Source organism: Carettochelys insculpta, chromosome 26 (assembly GCF_033958435.1).
Source record: "Carettochelys insculpta isolate YL-2023 chromosome 26, ASM3395843v1, whole genome shotgun sequence".
Taxonomy (NCBI): domain Eukaryota; kingdom Metazoa; phylum Chordata; order Testudines; family Carettochelyidae; genus Carettochelys; species Carettochelys insculpta.
This window is the reverse complement of record NC_134162.1, coordinates 11,725,396-11,749,985: the sequence shown is the minus strand read 5'-3', so window position 1 is coordinate 11,749,985 and position 24,590 is coordinate 11,725,396. Positions and strand designations below refer to the sequence as shown.

At 49.2% G+C, this 24,590-nt stretch overlaps 1 protein-coding gene across 1 annotated transcript in view; it reads right to left on the bottom strand.

Moving 5' to 3' along the window:
• Nucleotides 1-630: 630 nt before the first annotated feature.
• MAPKAPK2 (MAPK activated protein kinase 2) overlaps nucleotides 631-24,590 on the bottom strand; it is an 83,368-nt gene continuing 59,408 nt past the window's right edge. Inside the window, exons 2-10 of the mRNA XM_074977623.1 lie at nucleotides 15,398-15,537; nucleotides 11,269-11,333; nucleotides 10,356-10,435; nucleotides 8,354-8,480; nucleotides 7,187-7,262; nucleotides 5,617-5,741; nucleotides 4,930-5,015; nucleotides 4,720-4,800; nucleotides 631-2,582 (exon numbers count right to left, since the gene is read on the bottom strand). Coding sequence (XP_074833724.1) covers nucleotides 2,439-2,582; nucleotides 4,720-4,800; nucleotides 4,930-5,015; nucleotides 5,617-5,741; nucleotides 7,187-7,262; nucleotides 8,354-8,480; nucleotides 10,356-10,435; nucleotides 11,269-11,333; nucleotides 15,398-15,537 — 924 coding nt within the window. The 3' untranslated portion in view covers nucleotides 631-2,438. The remainder of the gene's footprint in view (nucleotides 2,583-4,719; nucleotides 4,801-4,929; nucleotides 5,016-5,616; nucleotides 5,742-7,186; nucleotides 7,263-8,353; nucleotides 8,481-10,355; nucleotides 10,436-11,268; nucleotides 11,334-15,397; nucleotides 15,538-24,590) is intronic.

Here is a 24,590-nt window from a genome sequence, read left to right as displayed (position 1 = left end):
GCCTTCTGCTTCTCCCCCACAAGGCAGAATGTCTTTCTCCACAGAATCTGTGGACAAAAAAGTTGTGTGGACACTCCAGGGGGCCCTCTGTCGACAGACAGGGCTTCCAGGTCACCAGGCAGCCCTGTCTGCTGTGCTTCCCGCTGGCTGTTCTGTCAAGAGCGGGCAGGGCAGTCTGGCCACTCTGTCGACAGAGCAGATCACTTTTTGATCTGCTTGTGTGTGTGGATGCACTCTGTCAACAGAAGTTTCGTTGGAACATCTCTTCTGACGGTGCCTTCTGTCAGCAGATCGCTGCACTGTAGACGTAGCCAGTGAGTTTTTGCCTGGACTTGACTCAGGTTTGGCTCAGTGTAATGCTTGGCTCCCTGGAAATGAACATGACACTCGGCTAGGGCACTCTGAGGCTCACCACCAGCCAGTCTGGAGTATCAAGCCACTTCCACTCAACCACACACAGAAGGAGGAGGAAGACTGCATGATGTACTAAGTGTCTTTAATCCAAAAGAGGGAGAAGCAGACCAGAGGGATTAGTATAAGATAACCAAAAAAAAAAAAAAAATTAAAACTTGTCCTTAAAACAAATTCAGATTCCATACAGTGCCTAAAATGTCACCTAAAAACTAAAAATTTCCATAAAAAATGTTTTCTTTTTTGTTTGAACATTAAAACACAGCGCAACAATGTGACAAGGAGGCGGGAAAAGAAATCAGACTAAAGACTTCAGGGTGGCTATTCTGCTCCCAGGAGTAGAGACTTGGTTGCAAACCCCAACCACCCTGGGAGTGGAGAAGTGGGAAGGGGCTACAGGCCAAATCAGGAGTGCCTCCCCCTTTGGTAGTATGAGGGCATCCCGAGAGATGAACAGGCATCCCAGGGAGTGGGAAGGAAGGCAAGGGGGCAGTGCTCGAATCCCAGCTGAAGCACTGAACGAGACTGAGGCCTGGCTGATCTTTGAGGTACTTTCCCAATTTCCCCCATCCAGGTCTCAGTCAGCTGGTTTTCTGCGTTGGACCTTGTTGGGCTTCTTCCCATAGTGGCTTCTTGCCACAGGAGGCAAGTACCAGCCAGAGAATGGAAGGAAATGCTACTGCACTGCCAGGACTGACAGGCCGTAGCAGTCGCTATCCAGATGGCTCAGAAGAGAGGGGACTGGGAGGGAGTGTCCCATTTGACTCCTGCTTCCCTGCGGTAAGTGTCTTTGTCACATCAGAGTGGGGAGCTTAGCTGGGGTGAGTGAAAGGGCTGCAGCCCCTGGAGGAGAGGGGATGGGCCATGTCTGCTTTATCCCCCCACTGCAAGCTTTGAAGAGATGCAACTTTATGTGCACTCAGCCCAGTGGGACAACAGCCAAGGAGCCCCAGAAAAAGTCAGGATAGGCTAATGGTGAGGGAGCATGGGTCTCTGCCACCTGCCACTTCTCAGCATCACAAGGCCCTGCAACAGGCTCAACATGACCAGCAGGGGACAGCAATGAAAACTGGATAACAAGGCATCTGCTTGAGGTGCGTCCAGGCTAACCCTCTGAAGGCAGGGGCGGCTGTAGTGGATTTGGTAGAGGCAGCACCACCTCCCCCACCCCCCAAAACACCCGGGATATTACAAATGAATTCTAGGCATGTTACAGACCACCCCCCACCCCCAGAGTCATTCCGAAAGAACACACGAGTGTGCGCAGGGTACCCACATACAAGCTACCCGCTGCCCACACATGCACATACACACAGCCCAGACACACACAATGGTCACTGAAAGTAACCACGTGTGTGAACCAGTAGAGCCCAGGCTTCCTGTTTGGTGGGGATTTGCGCCACAATGCCTTCAATAGCAACCAGGCCTGCAAAGGAGCTCCAGGTCCGCAGGCTCTCCCAAGACCTTCAAAACCACCAGCACGTGAAGGGAAAAACATTACGCATGGGAGGGTGGAAGGGATAAGAAACCACATACCATATTCCTATCCCTGAGCCCCTTTGTTTCCACCTGCATTTACCAGAAGCTCACCTGAGGAACAAATCCATCAGCACGAGGCAAACAAGCCAGAAGCCTTTGTCTCTAGCCAGTGCTTCGCACAGGGAACATACTGTCTGGGTTTAGGCTTTACAGTAGTTTTAAAAAATATTTATATATTATATACCCTAAAAAGGTCACCACAGGAATTTCCATGTCTTTTCAATGAAGGAGGAAAAAATATGGAACCAAAAAAAAAAAAATCCCAATTTCCAGAGTTGTTGAACTTTCAGACAAAATAGTAAGTATCTCAAGGGGGTATCTCCTCCACCTGCTCCAAAAAGGTCAGGAACATGGGCAGGCAGCTAAAAACAACAAATCTGGTATAAACGTTGGAATTCCATGCATTTGAGGAAGTCCAGCTTTGTCCTTTTCTTAAAATATATGTACTATTGCTTTCTCGATGGCTGCATAGGAACTGGTGTGAGCCTTCAGTGGGGGAGTGTTGTTGGCTCAGAAGGGTTTGCTTTCTTTCGCCTCTTCATCAGCAAAGGGTTGGAGGAGTCTTCGATTTTCTTTATCTTAATTTGTTCGTAATCTACTCTCATGGTGGCCAAGGCACTTGTCATCTCCTCCTAGAAAGACCAAGGAAAAGATAAGGCCTGGTTAGTGATGGGGGCACTTGATATTGGTGCTAGACATTATGTACTTGTGCCCACACACATGAGCCCATGTCCTTTATCCATACCCATATGCACATATATCCCTACTCTACTGTGTATCCCTACCCTACACATGTATTTATGGGCATTCATAGATCCTAAGGCCAGACAAGACCATGGTGGTCATTTGACCTGCCACATAGCACAGGCCATAGGCTTTCACCCAATAGTTCTACCACCAAGTTTACTTACATCTGGTTGAATGCACACATCATTTGAACAAGATACCCAAGTTTGAATGTAAGTCTAGTCGCACAGAATCCACTGCGTCTCTTGGGCAGCTACTCCAACAGTTCATTACCATCACTCTTACAAAGGGTTTGGTTCTAGCTTGAATTTCTCTACCTTCTAAGCTCCAGCAGTGGGCTCTTGTTCACCCTATAATCTAAGTCTTGTTCCTTGGATCAACTCCCGTTGCCAAATCTATCAGTATACCTACTCAACTGACACCATCATAGGACCTAATCACAACCAGCCAGACCATTAGGGACTTGCCCACCTACACTTCCACTCATGTGATATATGCCATCATATGCCAGCAATGCCCCTCTGCCGTGAACATTGGACAAACCAGACTGGCTCTGTGCAGATGAATAAATGGACACAAGTCAGGCATCAAGTACAGTAACATTCAAAAACCAATAGGAGAGCACTTCTGTCTCTCTGGATACTCAATAACAGACTTGCAAGTTGCCATATTTCAGGCAAAACACTTCTGAAATAGATTTCAACATGAAACTGCAGAGCTGGAACTCATATGCAAATTTAACACTATCCGACTTGATCTGATCAGAGACTGGGACTGGCTAGCTAGCTACAAAAAATAAATCGGATGAAGTGGGTCTTACCCACAGAAGTTCAGTACCTAATAAATAAAACTGTTAGTCTTTAAGGTGCTACAGAACTGGTTTGTTTTTTGTGAAGCTACAGACTAACCCAGGGACCTGTCTGAGACTATGTCCCTCTTTTGACGTTCGCACCATCTCATCAAATGTTGGGAATGGGCCACATCCACCCTGTTTGAACTGACCTTGTTAGCACTAGTCCGCTCTACTGTAATGTGACACACTCATCTTCGCATGGCTATCCCTGCCAAACTCAAGTTTTCACTTCATGCATCTAAGGAAGTGGATTCCAGCCCACAAAAGATAAAAGTATTTATTAGAGCATAAACTAAGTGCCACAGGACTCCATGCTGGTTTTGCTGAAACGAACTAGCATGACTGCTTCCTGAAACAACATACCACAAACCATTCCCACTGGGTGGTCTGTGCCTCTGTTGCTAACAGAAAAGTAGCCCTCTCAAAACACAACATGCCACACTCATTCCCCAAACTCATCCTTGTTACTGTTCAATAGCTGTCTAGCAGCCACTAGCAAGTGAAATTAGCCAGCAGCCTCCATCCAGTTCTTTATGCTCACATCACAGAAACACCTTTACCAGCAGCCTCAGCAGAAAGCAAAAGGATCCAAGAGACCACAAAGACAATTGTCCACTCATTCCTGGAGATCTCATTGCAAACCCAGTCAAAAACATGCTACAGTAACAACACAAGTCATTACCGGAGTAGCAAGGGACAGCACCTCCACAAAGCTGCTGGCAGGAAGTGGAGAAAATGGTTTGCACAGCCACTAAGCACATAAAAATATTGCAGTCCCCTGATTACGTTCATTTCCTGTTTACAGGACTTGCATAGAAATGAGTTGTGAACAGAAGCTCTTCCCTCGCAATAATCTCTTCTCCTTCATGTAATTTGGATCTCATTTCCATGTACATGAGCTTTCTTTATTAGCACTAAATTTAGTACAACAAATCAAGGCCCTGATCCTGCAAGCCACACCATGTGGATACAGGGCTCTGCCTGCACAAATGGCAGGAGTGGGGCCAGAACTGGCTCCAGTTCCCAAAGCTGCCTGCCCAGCTGCCAAGCTTTGCAAAACAACATGATGTTTATCCCCTTTAAGGAGATGCACTTGGAGAGCAGGCTGCACCAGCTGTGCCTCCTGGAACAGGATGGAGTCCGGGGCAGAAGCAATTCAGAGTGTTTACCTTGACATCTTCCCACAAGTCTTTCTCTTCTTTCAAGACTCGACTAGTGTGCAGTGGCGTCTGGGGCACCTGCATCGATTGCTTTAGAGGGGAGAGACAAAGGATGAGCCTCCAATGAAATTCCCCACTGTCCCTGTCCCCTTCCACTTCTCAGTTCTGGCACCTGCCACATTTCCGGGGCTCCCTCTAGAAACCCGCATGAAAACCTACCATGATCCAGGGATGGTTCATGAACTCTGTTATCGTCATGCGCTGGGTCGGATCTGTCTTCAGGAGGTTCCGGATCAACTGTTTGACTGCAGAAGAGAGCAGGAAAGCATTAATAAAAAGCTGCACTGGCCGTATATCTATTCTCCCCAAGGGCACACCGGAGGAAGTGAGGGGTGTGTGGTCTCACAAGAGAGGTGATGCTGAGGGGAGCCGGAAGCCTTAGAGGGAGGACACCAGGGCAGCAGCCCTGAACTGTGGCAAGTGCAAACCCCGAGTGCATACAGACAAAGCCATTATTCGAATGGGCTATACGGCACCAATGTTACCGCTTCACCTGGCTACAGTAAGGGGCTGCACCAATGCGGCTGTAATAGCCAAGTTCCCACATTAGGCAAGGCCTTGTTCTATGATGGTAGATCACATACACACACAGGCTGAGCTTTGCCTTTGGGCATTACAGCCACACACGACACGACCCTGGAAAGGGGACTCTCACTGCCAACATCGGAACCGCCGGTCCCTTAGGATTTTACCGTGAGAGGTACAGGGACAAGTGCCGAGCTACTGACAGTTTTGTAAACAAAGCAGTGTGTTCTAGGTGGGGTGTGTGCGCGTTCGCACACATGCACGTGCACGCGCACACACACACACACGTTCGCAATGCAGATACTCTGCCATAGCTATTACCTTCTTCAGACACTTCTGACCATTCGGGGTTGGGAAATTCATATTGGCCCATCCGGATGCGTTTTTTCATGCCTGGAGAGATGGCCAGACCATGGTTGGAATAGAAAGGGGGATACCCACACAGCCTGAGCCAAAGAGAGAGAACGCCATGAAGTGACAGATGGGTCAGATCCTCTAGACAGCATCAGAAACTCACTCGATCAAAAATATTGACAAATCCTGCAGCACCTGAAAGACTGGCAGTTTTATTTGACCATCAGATGAACTAGGCTCCAGCCCAGAAAAGCTGACGCCCAAATAAATTTTGTTAGACTTGAAGGTGCCAAAGGGCTCCTTGTTGTTTTTGCTGAAACAGGCTTATTAAATTAAGTTCCCTTGATTGTATTCCAGCGGAGGTCAGTTCTGGGCAGCTTGCCCAACCACATCCCTGGTTATCCCCACCTCTGTGAGACGGACATTGCTGCAAAGGCTCACACACGTAACATCCATCTACACAGCATGGTGGAGTGACCGTACAGGAAAACGGTCCTTCAGTTGACACAAGGTGAGAACACCAGGAAGAGAGAGGCACTTAAGGGAGTCTAAGGGTAATGACATCAATAAAGAAAGGGGAAATTTTCGGCCTAAAACAGAAAACTCACCAGCCACAATTAGTCTCTGCAATAGCTCTCCCAGGGAAGAGTGGGAACCTGATTGCTTTGCAAACAGGCCAGACAGAGCATCAGACAGACACGACAACAAGGCGCAATCCTGCACTGGTTTGGGCTAGAGAGCAGGGGCCAGATTTCTCAGGGTCTTCACTTATCTAAAAATGCAGTTGGTATGTAATGAGATTGTCCAAAGTGCCCAGGGGCCTAACTACAATTAGGTGCCTGGGTACTTTTAAAAAATTCCAGTAGGTTCCTCTTCTGGTGCCAAAAAAACTTTCAAAATCCACTGCTAAATGCGCATCTATGCAGCTCATCGCCCACAGCTGTCACCTGGGACTTGGGCTACCAGGCTCGAAAACTGCTGCATAGATATTCAGGCTGGGGCTGAAATCTAAGCTCTGTGACCCCAACATGGGGGAGGGGTCCTTGAACCCAGCTCCAGCCTGAGCCCCGACATCTACACAGCAACTTATAGCCCTGCAGCCCAAGCCAGCAGTCCCGACAGACGCAGCCATGCAGCTGGTGTTTTATTCCAGTGCTGTACCCTATATGACACAAAGGTTTGGCTCATCTCTGATATCCACGTTCCTTGCACTGATGGTGATCACCTTTTGTCCTGGATGGGTCTGGGTCAGCCAGCACACTCTGAACAACAGGGCAAGGCTCACAGAGAACCGTCCCTGGCTGGTTTCTTTCTGCTGCATGGGAGCCAGATAGATGTTCACAAAAGTGCCTAGTGTGGCCTTCCCAGCATGCTGTTTGGCCAGACTCATGGCCAGGGCATTGCATGCTTCACCCAGGGAACACCCTGCAAGCCAGCGTGGGGTCAGAGACTGAGAGGCTGGAAGGGGCAGATCCCCTGGGTGATGCATGAACAATGCACATCAGGGTGGTACAGGGGGAAAAAAGGGCTTACTTACAAAATGTACATGATGACGCCCAGGGACCACATGTCACAGGACTTGTCGTACTTCTCCGGGCCCAGCACCTCTGGGGCTGGGGAAAGAAAAAGCAAGACATTCACAAGGTAGCCAGAGATGTGCCAGGAGGCCAAGGGTTTAACACAGAAGAGAGGAGCCCTAACGCAGGCAGACACCCTGAGTTTGATGGCCCCATCATCCCAATCCTGAGCCTCCTGGCAGCAGACAATTGGTGGGGAGCTCCAGAGAGGTCCTGCTCTTGGACAGGACCTTACACAGGTCCCCTAGGAACCAGGCCTAGACTAGCAAGGCATGCGAGCCTAGCAGAGGGGCATTCACAGAGCAGTGCGGAGCAAATGCCAGGAAGAGCATCGCATGCTCAGACTGTGAATTATATACCCGATGCCCTGACATGTGCTTGGTGCACTGCAGAAAGAGGAGTTGCACATACCCCTGCCCTGCTTCCCACACCTGGCACAGCACTTGGAATGACATTTACAATACACCTGGCTGTAGCCCAGCAACCTCACTGCCCGCTGAGTAGTGACTGCACAGGCACAGATCTCTGGAGCACATCTGAGGCAGACCATCCCCTGGTTGCAAAGCTAAGGTGCCTGGATTTCAACATGGCAGCAAGGATGAAACTCACAGCTGGAGCCCATCCCAAAACGTCAGATTGAAACCCACCTGAGCAACGCAACTGTCCGGGTCAGTTTTGCCTCTCAGGCCTGTCCCTACACCCTGCTACAGCTATAGTTCAAACTGAAGTTACAGGCCTGATGCAGAAATTCCTGGGAAAGGTTCTGTGGCCTGTATTATACATGGGGGCCAGACTAGAGGATCACGGTGGTCACTTGTGGCCTTACAAGTCTATGAATCCACAATGCCTGCCGGTGTGATCTGTAAGCTGAGCACTTGGGCAGCCACTCGGGATAGATTCAGGTGCCGCCCAGCTGATTAGGAGAGCGCCCACAGCCAGCAGCCTGTGTTTCTGTTGGCGGTGAACATCCGCACATGCCTTGGTGCACATAACATAACCCTGGATGGAAAAAGTTAGAGGGAATCCTGGGGCCTACCCTTCCTTGAAGCAGTAACTGGAGACTCTGGGTGCCTGTGATCCCATTCCCTCGAAGGAGACGAGGCACCACAGCTTCCCGAGAGACTTACCCACATAGTATGGTGTGTAGCATGGCGTGGCCAGGGAGTTGTGTGTGGTAGTTTCTTTAGCAAAGCCGAAGTCAGTGAGTTTCAGTACAGCATTGGGCCTTTTCGAGGTATACAAGAGGTTTTCAGGCTGTGAAAACACAGTGGGGGTGGGGGGGGAACAAACCAAACTTAGTGCCAGCCAAGTCCTCAGGGCTCTTACCTCCTGAATGGCTGGGGGCAGCTTTAGAACAGGACTACCAACTGGGAGTTGACGAAGATCTGGTCAAGTGGTTCTAAGTGAGCCAGAGAGGACCACACCCAACCCATTGCAGCTCAGCTTTTGGCACCTTGCTCCCAGATTCCATCCCCTACCCCCAGAGCAACCCGATTTGTAACAGCTAAAATAAGTCACGTTTCAGAGACCCCAGAATCACTTCCCCCATCTCCCCATTCTTGCCCCACAACTAGCACCCCTGACCCTTCAAGATCTAGATTGGTCCAGCCACAGACTTGAAAAGATACTATGAAAAAGGCACGGTTAGTGGGACTTCCAAACCAGGTTGGGATACCCCAACCCATTGAAGTAAAGGATCTACAGCTTCTGAGCTTTGTTACAAGCCAGTGAGCAAGACCTGGGAAGTATTCTAACAAGCACCATCTCCCACATCAAGAGACCCAGAAGAGTGAACAGAAGAGCAGACACTGGCGGAGTGGAGTTGTATAACCACTAGGGAAGGGCAAGTCTCACAAAGTCTTACCTAAACCCATCCCTTGCCCCAGGGGCTTGGCACTATTCAGACAACTTGCACTGATTTTCCCCAACACAAACCAAGATCCTCATTCTTCGTGCTTTCCCTGACAACTCTCTCTCTGCTCCCTCCCACACCAGAATCTCCCCATCCAGGAAGCTGCAGCTTCCACAGAACACCTTGCACTTAAGCAATTTGTACAGCTGTTGCCAACGGGAAGCGTCAAGCTCCTGTTTCCGGGCGGCAATTCCAATCAAAGTAATGCTATTCTGCCTCCACAAAATTCCCCCTGCAGTTTCTTGCAGGCATGGGACTCTCCTTCGCTGCCCTGGGCAACAAAGCCGTGCCACTGTGGAACAGCTGCTGGGAGGTGGCTGTGTGTTCAGAGGTGGATGAGGACATGAGGAAAAGGGAGTTTCTTTCTGAGCACTGCCTGCTCACCACACCCCAGGATACAAAGCTCTTTGGGATGACAGACGCTCTCTGAACATACAAAGCCATAGGAACAAGGAAGTCTGGCCTCCTTACAAGTGGATTCTAGAGCCATACAAATCTCGCCCTTAGAAATTCCAATGCCCTTGCAGCATGGGAACACTGCTTTTACAAGAACTCATTGCTTCCGTGAGCATCACCCTGTAGGGCAAGGGAAATTGTAAGGGCCAGTTCTGCACACAAGAAAAGAGGGGACTTCAGCAAGGTACTCACCTCACCCAAAGCCAAACCAGCCCCCACTGCACGGTCTCTGTTATGGGCTCTGCCTGATCTCTATAGACAGCCTGAAATTAAACCCCAAGGCCAGCCAACTGCAAAGTCAGTGGGCAGTGTCTTCAGCTGGCCTCTGCTTTAATGGAGGCCATTCCCACAGACGTGCACAGAGAGAGGTGCTCAGATTGAACGCCTGTGGTCCAAACCACCCCCTGCTTTGGAAGTGTCCAGCTCCTGATCCAAAATGGGATGCCCCCATACTGACAGAGACAGGAATACAATGAGTACAGCTGCCAGCTCTTGTTTGAAAGGAGCCAGGAGCAGCTGCAGTGTTCTTCCAGCCCATCCTGCAATTCTTCTGTCTTTAAAACAACCACAAGAGACTTGAGACCTGTTAACCCCAGCAGGCTTCTTCAATGCAAGCTAGGGAGTGGCTGCAGCTCACCTCTGCATTGTACACTGTTACATAGACCGAAACATTGGAGTTCCTGCAACATCTCTCCCTCCACTAGGGGCAAAGACGTTGCAGACATGCTCTAGCATCCGCTGGGTGTGCAGGTGAACAGTACCTTCACATCCCGGTGCGCTATGTTAATCGAGTGCAAGTACTGGATCGCTTCTCCAATACTCTTCATTATTTCTGAAGCCTCTAGAGGAGACAAAGGAAATTGCGAAGTATTTAAAATCCAGCAGCTCACAATAAAGCCACCAGCCTCCCCCCAGGTGATACAAATACATCACTGAAGGCAAGAACCAGTGAGCACCACACAGAAACCCTGCAAGGGTCAAAAGGCAAAGAAGCTCTTGGGCTTCAGGTCTCCTTTTCTGAGCAGGGATGCTCTAGACAGTACCTGCTCCTGCTGTGAGGCAGGGGGCTGGACTCGATGACCTCTCATGGTCCGTTCCAGTCCTAGCCTTCTATTATTCTATGTGGGGCATGAACCTGAGGAAAAGAGACCCCCTACAACCACTCCTAGTAAGAGGGTTTTGGGGGTGTCCCAGCCACTCTTTGACCCAAGACTCAATATTAGGCTGAATCTCATTATGGCTAACACAGGACATAGGGAGAGAAAGGGAATTGGACAGGCAGCAGCTCAGTTTTCATCACTGTACTGCAGAGTGGCTGGAGAATGCAGCAGCACACAAATCTGAAACTCGGGCAGGATTAGAGCTGACTGGGAAACAATCTCACCTCCTTCCCCCAAGGAAAATTGTCAGTGAAAATGGACCCCCCACCCTCCCCGGCCCCTGCCCCCTTTTCAACCTTTTTCCTGAAGAGAAGAATCAGGTTCTCTTGAAATTACCCAGAATATTTGACTCCATGTTAACAGGCGTGTGAAACTACTTTTTGGACGAACTCTCTATTTGCTGCCCCATGAAGTGGTGGCAGAAGTTCTAACTGGCTCTAAGACAAGATATTTTCACTCAACCACCAATACAAAACAGCCAAGGGGTTAAAAATGCCACTGGTCCACTCTGTACCCCGTTCCGTGAAGGCCTGGTCTCCCCTGTCTTGAATTCGACTGAAGAGTTCCCCACCATCCAAGCTGAAATACAGAAACACAAAGAGTTAAAAGCTTGGCCACTACCTCCCTCACCCATCAGGCCTCTCTAGTGGGCCTTCAAGAGTCCCACTGCCCTTTCGCAGCCAAGCACTGCCAAAGGTGACCGAACCAAGCTTTGGGGAGAAGCCCCAACACACACTGAAGGGGGTGAGAGATCTCAGGACATTTCTGTCCCTGCTTCCAAGTTCAGGGAGATTAGTGCCCCCACCTCCCCCCGACCTTCCACCCAAAACATCCTTTCTGCAAGTTCACCCTCTCCAGAAAACAGCAGAGAGCAATTCCAGGCTGCTGCAGAGAGCCAGCAGCCCAGCCGCAGTGGATTTCCTGGCCACAGAAGAGCAACCGTTCAGAAGGACCTTTACAATCAAGGGAGCAGATTGTGCTACAAATGCTGAGTGAGTTCCCAGCCTTGCTGGCCTACTTTTCAGCAAAAGCCACCAGAGCAGCATGCAACCGCACAAGCACAGAGGTACTGAACTCACACTTCCACCCCAGGCTGTGCATGCAACTGGTGTACCAGACAATCACCTGACAGGCTGGGGGGGATGGTGCAGCTGACTTACTGAGCGCAAGGGCATATGGGAAAGCACAGCAGCACCCTGATGCTCAAAGGGGCTCTGCCGATCTCGCAGACCCAGCCTCTCCAACTGGGGGCTTTGGTCTCCCCGAGGAGTTTTGGGCTTTGTAGCCTCTCGCTCGAGTTATGCGGCGTGAACAATCCAGTGCAAATATCTGAACACAAAGCTAACTTCTCTACTTCTCAGCCAGATGGAGACAGAGGATGGATCAACTTGGGGCTAAATCACTGGCTGAGGATTCAGGACATCTGAGGTCAGCTCCCAGCTCTGTCAGACTCCTGTGTGACTGCCAGCAAGCCACTCAGTCTCTCCGTGCCCATGCTCCTCATCTGTGGGAAACGTTTCCTCTCTGGCTTTTCTGTTTCAATGGTAAGCACTTGCAGGCAGGGACTGTCTCCTGTTAGGTGTCCCCAGCCTGTCTGCCAGAAGCTGGGATAAGCAACTTAGTGGGTCACTTGATGATTACCTGTCCTGTTGATTCCCTCTGGGGCACCTGGCATTGACCACGCTCAGAAGACAGGACACTGGGCTAGATGCAGCTTTGGTCAGACCTGGTATGGCCATTCTTATGTGTCTACAGCAACTAGCACAATGGGGCCCGCATCTCCAGCAACCTTCTTGGCACTGCCCCAATATAAATAGCAAAAAACTCAGAGCCCAGCTATGGAGTAGATCAGCCGTGAGCAAACCACTTACATCAGGCCCCACTTTTTGTCCCTGCAATTAGCAAGCCACCTCCCCCACCTGTCTGATGTTAATCCAAACTGACGGACATTTCGGCTATATTCATATGAAAATAAAAACCCCTTTCGGCACTTGTAAGAAAATAAGTCTGTAGAATGTAAAAACTATTAATCGGTATAGAAATGTGAATACGCAGACATAAAAACAGTCACAGATTTCCACATTTTTAACAAGATGGACGAGCCTGTGAGCTACCAGCCAATTGTGCAGTGCCACCCGAGAGGGGCCGTCCCCCACTTTGCGCACCCCTGTGACAGAGGGAACACAGCAGGAGAGAGAATTTGTGCCCAGTCTAAGAGCTTCATAGCCCTGTATAGAGTTACACATGCCAGGATCTGAAGTGAGACACTAACAAACCTGAGTCAGGGTTGTATGGGACGCTGCTCGGAAAGGGAGACTTCACCGTGAGTTTCCTCTTGGATTATGCAGGGTCAGCCCTGGTAGCATCTAAGCATGTTCTAAGTCCATGATGCTCAGGCTAGCTTTGAATAGCTGGTGGCTATGGAATGCTTTCCCTGCTGTCACAGGTGCCTGACAGCAGGGTGACCAGCTTCCTACTGTTCCGAGGTTGCCGAATGCACAGATGAGCTGCTCAACCCTTCTCTGCCTGCGGATGCCCAGGATCTCAGCACATGCCTCAGAAGCCTCTTCCCACACTGAAAACTTGGCAGGCTCTTGCACAACCTTTGCGAACCCTGAACAGCTCCCACTCCCCGCCCCCGGACAACCCACTGGCCTCTGCCAGAGGAGAGGTTTTGGCAAGGAAGCTGCACTAAAAAAATCACAGCTGTGGTTGGGATGTGGTTTCGATACTTTCCCCTTCATTCCTCCCTCCTCGAATCAACCTTCTGAGAGCATCAGACTCGCTCAGAGTTTGCAGTGAACACCAGCCTGTCGCTTGCCTGCTCCTTGACAGCGGTATAGTCCTGGCACCACACATTTAAAAGCTACCAGCACTTTACTAATGGCCAAAGCAGGTCGGGGGGGACAAAGAACTCTTTGCTTGTGAGACTAGGAGGCCTTCTGCCCACAAAGGCCTAGATTTTCCTACTGACTCAGCAGCTCATACTCCAGCCCCCATTCTGGATGCTGAGCATTTGGGAAACCGGGCCCCTGAATACAACGCTGTTCCCTCTTTCAAGGGCTTTGTTTTTACCCCAGTTCTTTATGGCAGCATTTCCCAAAGTGCAGTTTGCAAAAGGGTTTCAAGGGGTACGCGAAAGAAAATAAATTACTAAAAAAAAAAAGAAACAGGAGATAAACACTGGGAGAGTGAGCACGCCGATAAGGCCAAAGTCCCGAAAGGAGGACACAGATGTTCTCAGTTTGGGAAACACTGCTCTGTGGCCTCTTGCTCCCTATCAACACCTCCTCAGTTACCACAAGAGCTGCCCCTTCACACTAAGGTTAGAACTCAAACAGCCCCTTATGCCTCCTACCCAACAGTTCTCTTGGACCTGAATACAAGCAGTGTGCACTTCTATAGCAAATTTTGCTTCAGTCCATTCTACAAACATTAATGAATATTTTCACCCGCGGATGTGAAAAGGTATAAAAATCCCCATCTTACACATGAGGAAACTGAAGCACAGAGAGTTAAAATTACTTTTCATAAAACTACCCAAGGTGTCAGAGCTCAGAACGCCCAGGAGTCCTGTGTCTCAGCCACATACTCCGGCCAATTACCCTTGCTGCTTTCAGAATGTTTGAATTAACCAGGTGGCCAGGTGAGGGATACAATGTTGTGGATCCAGGGGAGATGACCTTTCCAAGAGGCACAGAGCCCAGCTTTTAGCTACCCATACTCAGGAAGCATCCATAGCCTATTATGCATATGATTGGCACACACAAGTTATGAGCAGGGCCCTACCAAATTCATGGTTCATTTTGGCCCATTTCACAGTCATAAAGTTTTTAAAATGGCAAATGTCATGACTTCAGATACTCAAATCTGAAATGCCACAGCATTTTAAGCATAAGGGACCTGACCCAAAAATGAGTTGTATGGGGGTCACAAGGTTATTGCAGGGGACCTGCAATATTCCCACCTTTACTTTTGTGCTGCTGCTGCTGGCAGTACTGCTTTCAGAGCTGGGCAGCTGGAGAGCAGCAACTGCTGGCTAGGAAACCAGCTCTGAAAGCAGAGCTACCACCAGCAGCAGTGCACAAAAAAGGATGGGCTAGGATGGCCACCCTTACTTCTGCACATCTGCTTGCAGAGCTGATCCCCTGGTCAGCAGCCACCATTCTCCAGTGACCCAGCAATGAAAGCAGCAGTACAGAAGGATGACATAGGTATGGTATTACCCCCTTACTTCTGTACTGTCTTTAGAGCTGGGCACCTGCCAACTCTGAGGGCAGCACACAAGTAAGGGAAGCAATACAGTGATCCTGCTAAAATAATCCTGTGATTGCTCCCACCGCCATGCACTATTGGGTCAGGACGTCCTATCTGAGAAACACTGGTCTCCCCTGTGAAATATGTATAGCTTAGGGTAAAAGTGCACAAAAGGCTAGATTTCATGGTCTGTGATGTATTTTGCATGGCTGTGAATTTGGTAGGATCCTGGGTATGAGGCAGTGGGAGCCTTTCAAGAAGACCTTTCATGTCCTAAGATGTCCCATGTTTTTTCCCCAGGGTGCAGAGCTCTCTAGAGCATTACCCCCTGCAAGTCATGTGGGAGAAGGGGATTTGACTCATTTCTTCTCTCGCACAACACTTACCATTCCATGACAATAAGCAGGCACTTCCTCCCTTGGTACAGGTTTTCATAGACATCTATGATCTTCACAATGTGGGCACACTGAGATGCCCTCCAATGGAGTTCAACTTCCCTGCGGGCTTTGGGGCAGTCCTGCAGCATCTAAAAGAGAGAAGGAAAATACAGTCTTTTCTCCCCATCCAGAAGAATTTCCAGAATCACAAGTTTGTCCAGGACGCTTTAACAAAAGGCTTGAGATGCTGCTTTAACACCTCGATACTGTGCTAATAAAGCTTCATGCAAGCCCTATTGGACCTCTGCAGATAGAGCAGGGAAATGAAGAACGAGGAGCATGAAGGACAAAGTAACAGACAGATGGACTCACATCAGTTATAATTCAGTGTGAGAAAACTGACACGAGTTAAATCTAGCCTGGCCCTGGAGCGCCATCTAGTGATGGATACGCTTTCAACAACTTTTATACAATTTTGACCATTCAGTTCCTACCCAAAGCAAAACCAGTCAGGAGGCCAGCACTTACCACATTTTTAGTTCAACACAGAAAGAATATCTACAGCAGCAAAACTCCAGGGAAAGCCAGACCCTGCCTCAGGAGTTATTCATTTTTATTTGGAATCGACACTAAATCTGTTCACACCCAACAACAGGAGATGACAGTTACTGCGGTAGGTTCTGCTTTCTCTCCCAACACGTAAGTTTAAAGTCAGAGGCAGAAGTGCCATATCTCAGCCCAAAAATGGACTGCCTCACAGCCTCGGTGAGATGGGATCCTGGGTACAGGAAGTCCTCACTCTTTGAGGATTTGCTACTTGCAGACTGGCATATTCAGGATGTGCTGTGCTACACCAGCCCAAGCACATGATGCAGCGTGATGCTGCTTTTTCAGTGTGCTCTAACTGAAAAATTACTTCCACTAAATTCCAGTAATATTTCAGTATTAACACATCATCTTAATTATGGCCCCTTAAAGAAAAACAAGTAATGCAGAGAGTGGACAAGAAGCTAAAATGCAGGGGTATGATCCCTTGGTGGGATGGAGCCTGAACATTAAAAGGGGAAATTGAAGCTGCAATTACACCCCGCCAGAACATTTTTAAGGGGTTAAGAAAAAAATCTAAACAGCTTCCCATCACAATGTTCCTCTGTGAACCAACCCGTTAACTTCTCGCCACTTCCCCCAAGTGCTATGGCCAGCACTCTGCTGATTAGACAACAGGCAGATACACAGGGAGCAACCTCAAAGAACTGTTCAGGGGGATTAGCATTCAGTTAGGGGGTTTTGCATTAGAGTTTGGTTGGAAATGTATTAATTTGAAGAGTAAACTGCAAAAGTGCAGGGAATAAAATGCAAGTTAGTACTTCGCTGGACTTACTGTCTCCAGACTGGTTTTACTCCCACCACTCCATCATCAAGATCAAGGTTATTACCATCCGTGCTCCGCACCCTCCATGCTGGTACTTGCTGAGTACCAGCACCTCGGTGGCCCCAGCAGCAGGACTGGCTGAGTATCAGCTCAATTTTTCCTTCAACCCCAAATGTGCAAGGATGGGGAGGAGGTGGGGCTTTGCTGGGTACAGTTGGCACCACTCCTTCCCTTTTGGAGGCAAAGGAAGCTACCTTCCAAGTATTCCCAGCCTGTCTACTTTGGGAGCAATCAACTCAGGCCTGTTAACAGCAAGCCTTGAGGTTGGCCAGTTATAAATTCTTAGAAGAAAATCACTCCCAGAACACCAGCACATGGTGTGCTAACAGTCTTTGGAGTCCATCCCCACTGGGCAGCAACAGCACCCACTGAGCAGAGTCCAGCAGGGAGCTGTGGGTTGTGTTCTCTGGCAGACAGCACCATCTAGTGACAAAATGTGGCTGCATGAAATTCTGGCTGGTCTCTTTGGAACAGAAGCGCACACGAGCGCATGCAGAGGAGCTCTTCGTCACATCACTCCTAACAGCTTGAGCTTCTGATTAGCTGAAGGAAACAATCTATATTACAATCGTTTGCAAAACCCAGCAGATGTGTTGTTCAACCATGATTTGCACTTATGCAGCGTCTGTCACTGAAGGAGATCAAGGAGCCCCGCTTCCCACAGTGTGCTAATGCCTCACCTGGCTCCTTTGAGAGACACCATGATCATCCTACTCTTACAGATGGGAAAGTGATTCCCCTCTTCCACCCTCCAGGTAGTACAGTGGGTTGGTTCAGACATCTGACCCCCCTGAAACAGGTTTATCTGCTGGCCTTAGTCAATTGGCTGAATCCAAATTAGAGCAATGTTACGGACAAACCACCAGTCAAGGCTGATTGACAGATACTGAATACAGAGGGACAGAGAGGAGTATCACATCCAGACTTGAAAGATCATCAAGGATGAGTCCAGTTTGGATCTTGCTGAGCGGCATGGAGTCTGGTTTCCTTAACCACGTCAATTTACCCAATAATTGCTCTCATTAATTTAGCTCTCAAGAGCACATTAACTAACTTCCTCATCCAATTACTGTTATTGGAGTACAAGCTACCAAAGACATTAGACAAATGCTTCCCTTCCTGCCTTTATGAAGCTGGATCGAGAATGGTGGAAGTGAACTGTGTTTTTGGTATGTAGGGAACTGCGCTGGGATCCACTGAATTCAATGTGCCCTAAATAGCACAATGGCAGAAGTATCAGACCCCTACATAAATTAGTAATGGTTATATACAGCAACAAATGCTTGAGGAAATCTAATTTTTATTGGTTTTTCAACGTCTCAAAAATATGGCCAGGAAACATTTTGATCACTCAAAAATGTAGAGCGAGTGAAAGTTGTGTGGCAAGATTTTCCAAAGGAGGAGTTTTAGCCAAAAATTAAATTTTCAGTGGAAAACTACACATACACAAAAGAGCAACATTTGGAAAATGTTGCCCAGAAATTGTAAGAAAACCCAAGTTCTCAGCTTGTATAGCACAATCTGGAAAATGCAGCTGGAACCAAACACCATGATGCAGACCCTCAACGATATTTAAGCATCTAATTCCTATGGGACCTTTCACCGTCTGGGCCTCTCTGCTCGGTGCTACCTGGGTTTAGAGGGATATGGCCAGATTAACCATGTTATTTAAAAAACAAGCTTCTTTACCTGTGCAACTAGAATCTCCTCAGTTTATGAGCAGAGTAGGGATTAAGACCATGCAGTGCTTTATGCCCATTGACTATAACAGCCTGCTGTGTTCTCACAGCTAAGTGGTCAGTAGTGTGACCCACTAGACCAGGAATCAAGGACCCTGGGTTCTTCTTGACCCACTCACCTGGGGCAGGTCCCTTTGAGAGATGCAGACAGCATGTACAAATCACCTAGTGGAAGTGGTAAACTCCCAGGTTTAATGGCTACAAATGCTGCCAAGGAACGGCAGAAAGAATGAAAAAAGTTTGGAAGTGGGGCAGGGGCTGATTTTAATTTTCTGAAAATATTATCCATTGGATATTTTAGCATTAGAGATAGGAAGTTTGAGAGGGGCCACTTAGCCACTGTGGATCCCTTTAAAAATGGCTAGGTTGAATGTGGAACATTAAATATCCACAACTAACATCTCTGGGATACCTCAGATGGGGATGGTGGATGCAACAAGCATACAGAATTTCAACTGGTTTGGGGAACATGCACAGCATGATCACAAACAGGAGTCCAGCACAGAAAGCCCATTAATAACATATCCCCTGAGATTATAGACACACCCATCACATGCACAGGGAAGACAAAATAAATAAGCAGCCCTCTCTCTAAGTAGCACATTTCCCAGCTTTTCCTGTAGAAGTCAACAGCTCCTTAAGGAGTCCCCTGACTTCCACACAAGCTGCTCCCAATTTGGGGACACAGAAAAGATTTGCTAATCTGCCTGAGTCTCTTAATTACCATGTTTGTCAGCACAAACAAACAGCCTTAATTATATGCAGCAAACTCCTAAATACAAGGCAACAAATGTGCCTCACAAGCCATATACCCTCTCCTGCCCGCTTCCAGCTAGTCACTCAAGGCTCATTGTTGCATGCATGCTGTTAGCAGACTGAATACTGGTCTCATTGATCCTGCATCCAGGGTCTTGTTGGGATTTGTGTTTCAGTTTAATGGCAAAATTTGACACTAGAGTTGGGTGCCACCCCTCCCCCTGCTTTATGAAAACTGGCTTATGAATATGCATAACAGATGCTTTATGCAAGATGCATCATGCAACATCATTTTTAAGTTACAGTCTGCGTATCCTATTTTTGTGCATATATCATTCATGTATGTGAAGTTACAAATATGGAGTGTGAATCTGATTTTCATTCTGAATGTGCTCATAAGGGCCATTAAGGATACTTTAGGAACATAACTGCTCAGTACTCAAACCTGCAAATAGTCTTGTTTATCCTGTAAGCCCAAACTGTGATTGGCCCTAGAAAAACATGTGACCATGCCACCTGGTACTGGAATCCATCTTCAGTGTTGCACTTTGCCAGGGATAGGGGAGTGGTAAACAAAGGATTCCCACCTTGTGGGAAAGGCTATTTGAGGAATGGAAAGCTGTCCTCAGCTGGCCTTTGAAACTGCCTCACCCACCCTCAGAGGATGCACATGAAGAAACCTGGCAACAAAGAACTCTGAAAAAAGCTATAGGCCTAGTCCAGAGTATAGACTAACAGTGACGAAGCACTTTACCTAGGATTCGAACAGCAGTTTAGGTAACAATTGTCATTTAACCGGTTGCTTAGTGGATCAGAACTAACTGGAATGTTCCGTGTATTTTGGCTTAGTGACTTAGTTTGATCTGTTTCACTTGTCATCACTTAAATCCCATTTTTATAGTAAATGAAACATTTTCCCTTATTATCAAGCCCAGTGTAAATAACTTACCTGGGGGAGGAGCAGCCACTGGGCATAGCTCTCTTTCATTGATAAAGGAGACCGACGTCAGGAGCTTTTGCTGCGTAAAACTTTTATATAAAGTAAGATGGATTTATTTGGGGTTTTGGTGCCAGGATGCTGAGCCCTCTGCCCCAGAGCTGAAGTGGTTCAACATCTGTGTTGCTCTGCAGGGCATGGTAACCCCAACTCTGTGCCTTGGCTGGGGAGGGACCAGAGCTTCTGACCCTGCAGAAGAGGGTGGTTGGGAGCCCCAGCAGGCAGGAAAGCCAGCATGCTCAATGGTTTGTGACCAGCACATCAGGAGACCGTCCCAAGGCTATTTCTGCTATCCAAGTGAAGAGTTATCTACCTACTCTTTGCTAGGAAACCCACCACATGTGGACACCCAATGCCTACCTCCATGCGCTGCCCATCTAATTTTATCTTCTCTGGCAGCACATGGCCTCAGAGGAGAATAAAGGCACAAGTTTCAAGCAAACGATGCTCTGAAAAACCACAAGCTCTTGTATCAAGAGTGTACTGATGTGTGCATAGATGTGGTGCAACAAGCCAGATGGTATCATACCCTTAAGGGAAGAGGCTCCCAGGATAGAGGCAGAACACAGTTAGAGACAAAGTCGGGGATTTTCTTTTTACTACAAAAAAGCGCCATCTTGGCTTCATTTTACAACAGGGTAATAAAACTGCTTCCCCCACCCCTTCTCTCAGCCAATACAGAACAGCTGGAGGCCCACATGCAAGTAGTTTCCTGGCCACACCAAGTTACACCATCTCTAGGTCTCTGGCTCATGCTCTGTTGAAAAGGATTTTCTAATCCCCATGCAGGTTTAGTGCTAACTTCACCCAGAGACTAGGCCATGTGTAGCTGACTTGCAAAACCAAAAAACAAATTCCCACCCCACAACATTTTCACACTTGCTTATCTGTTCACTCCACTGTTAACACACAAGCAGTCAAGTCACTTGTGCACAGTGAGTCAGTAGTGGAGGCACGGATAGAACCCCTGAGTACCAGGTGACACTGCCTCCAGCAACATTAGTTACAAGCCAAAAGCGATTAGTTAAAGGCTCGGCACAGAAGCCATACGAAAAAGCTTCCAGGAAACCTAAGCTGCAACTGGCAACTCTGTCCACCAAATGCATGACAGCTCCTGGAAAGAATGCCGCACCAAGCCACAGTCTACCGGATACAGCCTGCCACCCAGTACACACACACACTCAGAACAGAGCTAGGGGCCCCAGCTGAGGCCAAGCACATTCCACAGGCTGTCAAACCTGCATTCCAGGCTCAGAGACATTCCATGCGGGGGAAGGGAGAGAACAAGAGGGACCAAAAGAAAAGCCACTAGCCTAAGCTGGCTATAGACAGAGCTGCATGGTGCATTCCTGGCTCGGAGGCCAGGCAGCAGCTAATAAAACAATGAAGATTTCCCAGGCACAGTCAGGGAGCAGACAAATGTCACCTCTTGCAGACAAATCCTTGTGTATGGAACAAGACAGGCATTGGAGTGGTCCTACAGAAATCACTCTGAAGCCCTATTGAGAGCAATATCCTTGTCATGAGTTTTTAAATCAGACAGAATTCTAGAGTAGTGTTTCTTAACCTATGTTCCGCAGAACAGTGGTATTCCATGAACAACTCGCAGGTGTGCCACAAGCGTTTGGAAAAATAATTCCAACTTTTACAGTACGACTAGATTTTCTGTCATTGAAACCAGATACAAAGTTACTACATTGCTATGATACCTGATAAAATGACTTCATTTTGGTTTTGCTGTCTATGTTGCCATTTGGTCTTTTTTGGTTGGACAACAATTTATTTTTTTGAAGAAAAATTTCATTGGTGTTCAACATAAATAATATTGTTTGGTGTTCCATGGTCTCAAAAAGTTTAAGAAATACTGCTCTAGACGGGTAATACGAGATTCTTGATTCACTGCTATCGGACATTTCCTCAAGAGGTAATTATTGCTTCTTCCTACTCCATTGTACATAGTCTCAGCTCTGCTCCAGAATCTGAAGAAATGGGTCTTTCCCATGAAAGCTCATTTCCTGATCAATAAAATTCTTAGGCTTTAAGGCGCGATAGGACTGCTTGCTTTGCTCTACTGTATGGAGAACAAAGGCAACAATTCCCGGGCAGGTAAATGAATGTGCTTTGGGATCGTTTTTAATCTCTCTCACATCCACACCCTACATTAGCGTGTGTTTGGGTGTCTCTGAATGATGAATGTCTGCTGGCATAGCTATGTCCTCCAGAAGCGTGAACCCTGACTGACAGAGCAAAAACCCCGAGTGCAAATTCAATTACTCCATCAAAACTAATTCTGCCTCTCTGGTTTATTTCATCGGGCACATGGGGGTGAGAGGGGAGACGTATGTGGAAGAAGTTATCCATCTGAAAGCACCATTTTGCCAGTAGAAAGGGAGTTCTCTCTAGGAGCACTGATAGCATAGGACACCAGTATCCACCAAGGCTAGTGTAGAGCCGGCCTGAATAAAAACTTGTAGTACACACAGGGGTAGCCAAGGGCTGCCTTTTGGCTACCAGGCCCCTACTCCCATTAGCCTGGTGACTTAGAAGTTGGCCACTCATACGTCCCTTCCAGCCCTACACTACTCTGATTCTCAAGGATATGGGCTTTACACACCCTGATTGGCATGTCCACACCAGAGTTAGTTTTAAGTCCAGGCCAAGCCCAAGACACCATTCTCTGCCCCACTTGGAATTTCAACAGTGCTGGGGTGCGAGGGGGGACGGGGGTTGGTTTACAATCTGGAATTGTTTCTATCACAGAAAGAATATCACATTAGCCGTGTCTACACATGCACACTACTTCGAAGTAGCGGCACTAACTTCGAAATAGCGCCCGTCACGGCTACACGTGTTGGGCGCTATTTCGAAGTTAACATCGACGTTAGGTGGCGAGACGTAGAAGCCGCTATCCTCATCAGGAGATGGGAATAGCGCCCTACTTCGACGTTCAACATCGAAGTAGGAACCGTGTAGTCATTGCGCGTCCCGCAACGTCGAAATTGCGGGGTCCTCCATGGCGGCCATCAGCTGAGGGGTTGAGAGACGCTCTCTACAGCCCCTCAGCTCAATGGTGGCCGCGTGGAGCGGCCCCTTAAAGGTCCCCTCCCCCTCCCTTCCTGTGCAGAAAGCTGAGGGAACGTGCAGGCGGCAGCCCAGACACGCGGCCAGCCTGCACGTCCCTCAGCCATCCAAACCAGCCACCCCACCTGTGATGGCTGCCCGGCCAAGGGGAGCCAGGGCAGCCAGGCAGGCAGCCAGGCTGGGAAGCAGCAGCGGGGCCCCTCCTGGACGGAGGCTGAGCTGCGGGACCTGCTGGGGCTCTGGAGCGAGGAGGAGGTGCTCCAGGTAATGGGGAGCAAGAGGCGGAACGCGGATGCGTTCGCTCAGCTCGCCGAGGGCCTGGCCGCCCGGGGTCACCCTGCCCGCACTCCGGATCATGTCCGCAGTAAAGTGAAGGAGCTGCGGCAGGGTTACGCCCGGGCCCGGGATGCAGCCGGCCGATCTGGGGCCGCCCCGTCACTTGCCCCTTTTACAGGGAGCTCAGGGACATCCTGGGCCCCCGGCACACCTCCTCCCCTCCGGCCACCCTTGATACATCGGCCAACGAGCCCCAGCAGGCCCTGCACCCGGAGTCTGGACAGGAGGTAAGCCCCGCACCTCGGGGGCCCCCCCTGGAGCCCACCCCCGGGCCATCGCGGCAGGAGGAGGAGGAGGGGGACTCCTCCTCTGCAGAGACCGGGCTGCAGATCCTCCTCCTGCCCTCCCGGAGCAGCAGCTGGGCATCCGCCCCACGGGGATCCCCGGACCTTGGGACTGGACCGACAGGTATGTACCCCCCCGGTGTACACCCCTGGGCTTGAGGGACGGGGGTAATAGATATGTGCCCAGGGCCCCCCACATGCCCACATGGCCATGGCCCCAAGGACAGCAGGGCCATGTCCCTCACAGGAGTGCATCAGCCCCTGCCGCCCCCCCCAGCACGACAGTGCCATGCCCCATCCCCGGGGCAGGGGGGAGCGGAACCTCGAGGGTCCCCCGGGAGGAGGGGGTGGGACACCCCGCAGCAGCATGCGATGGAGTGGGGGGAGTGCAAAAGCGAGACTCAGGCTAGATATGAGCAACAAGCTGAATAGCTCCCGGGGCAAAGGATGATCCTGGGGCTACAGCTGGCAGGTGACACCTCTGCCCTGAACAAAGAGGAGGAAGGAGCCGAGCTGGCTTTGAATGGGGTGGGGGGGCCCGCAGGTAGAGGCTAGGGGAAGGGAGAGCTGGAAGGCA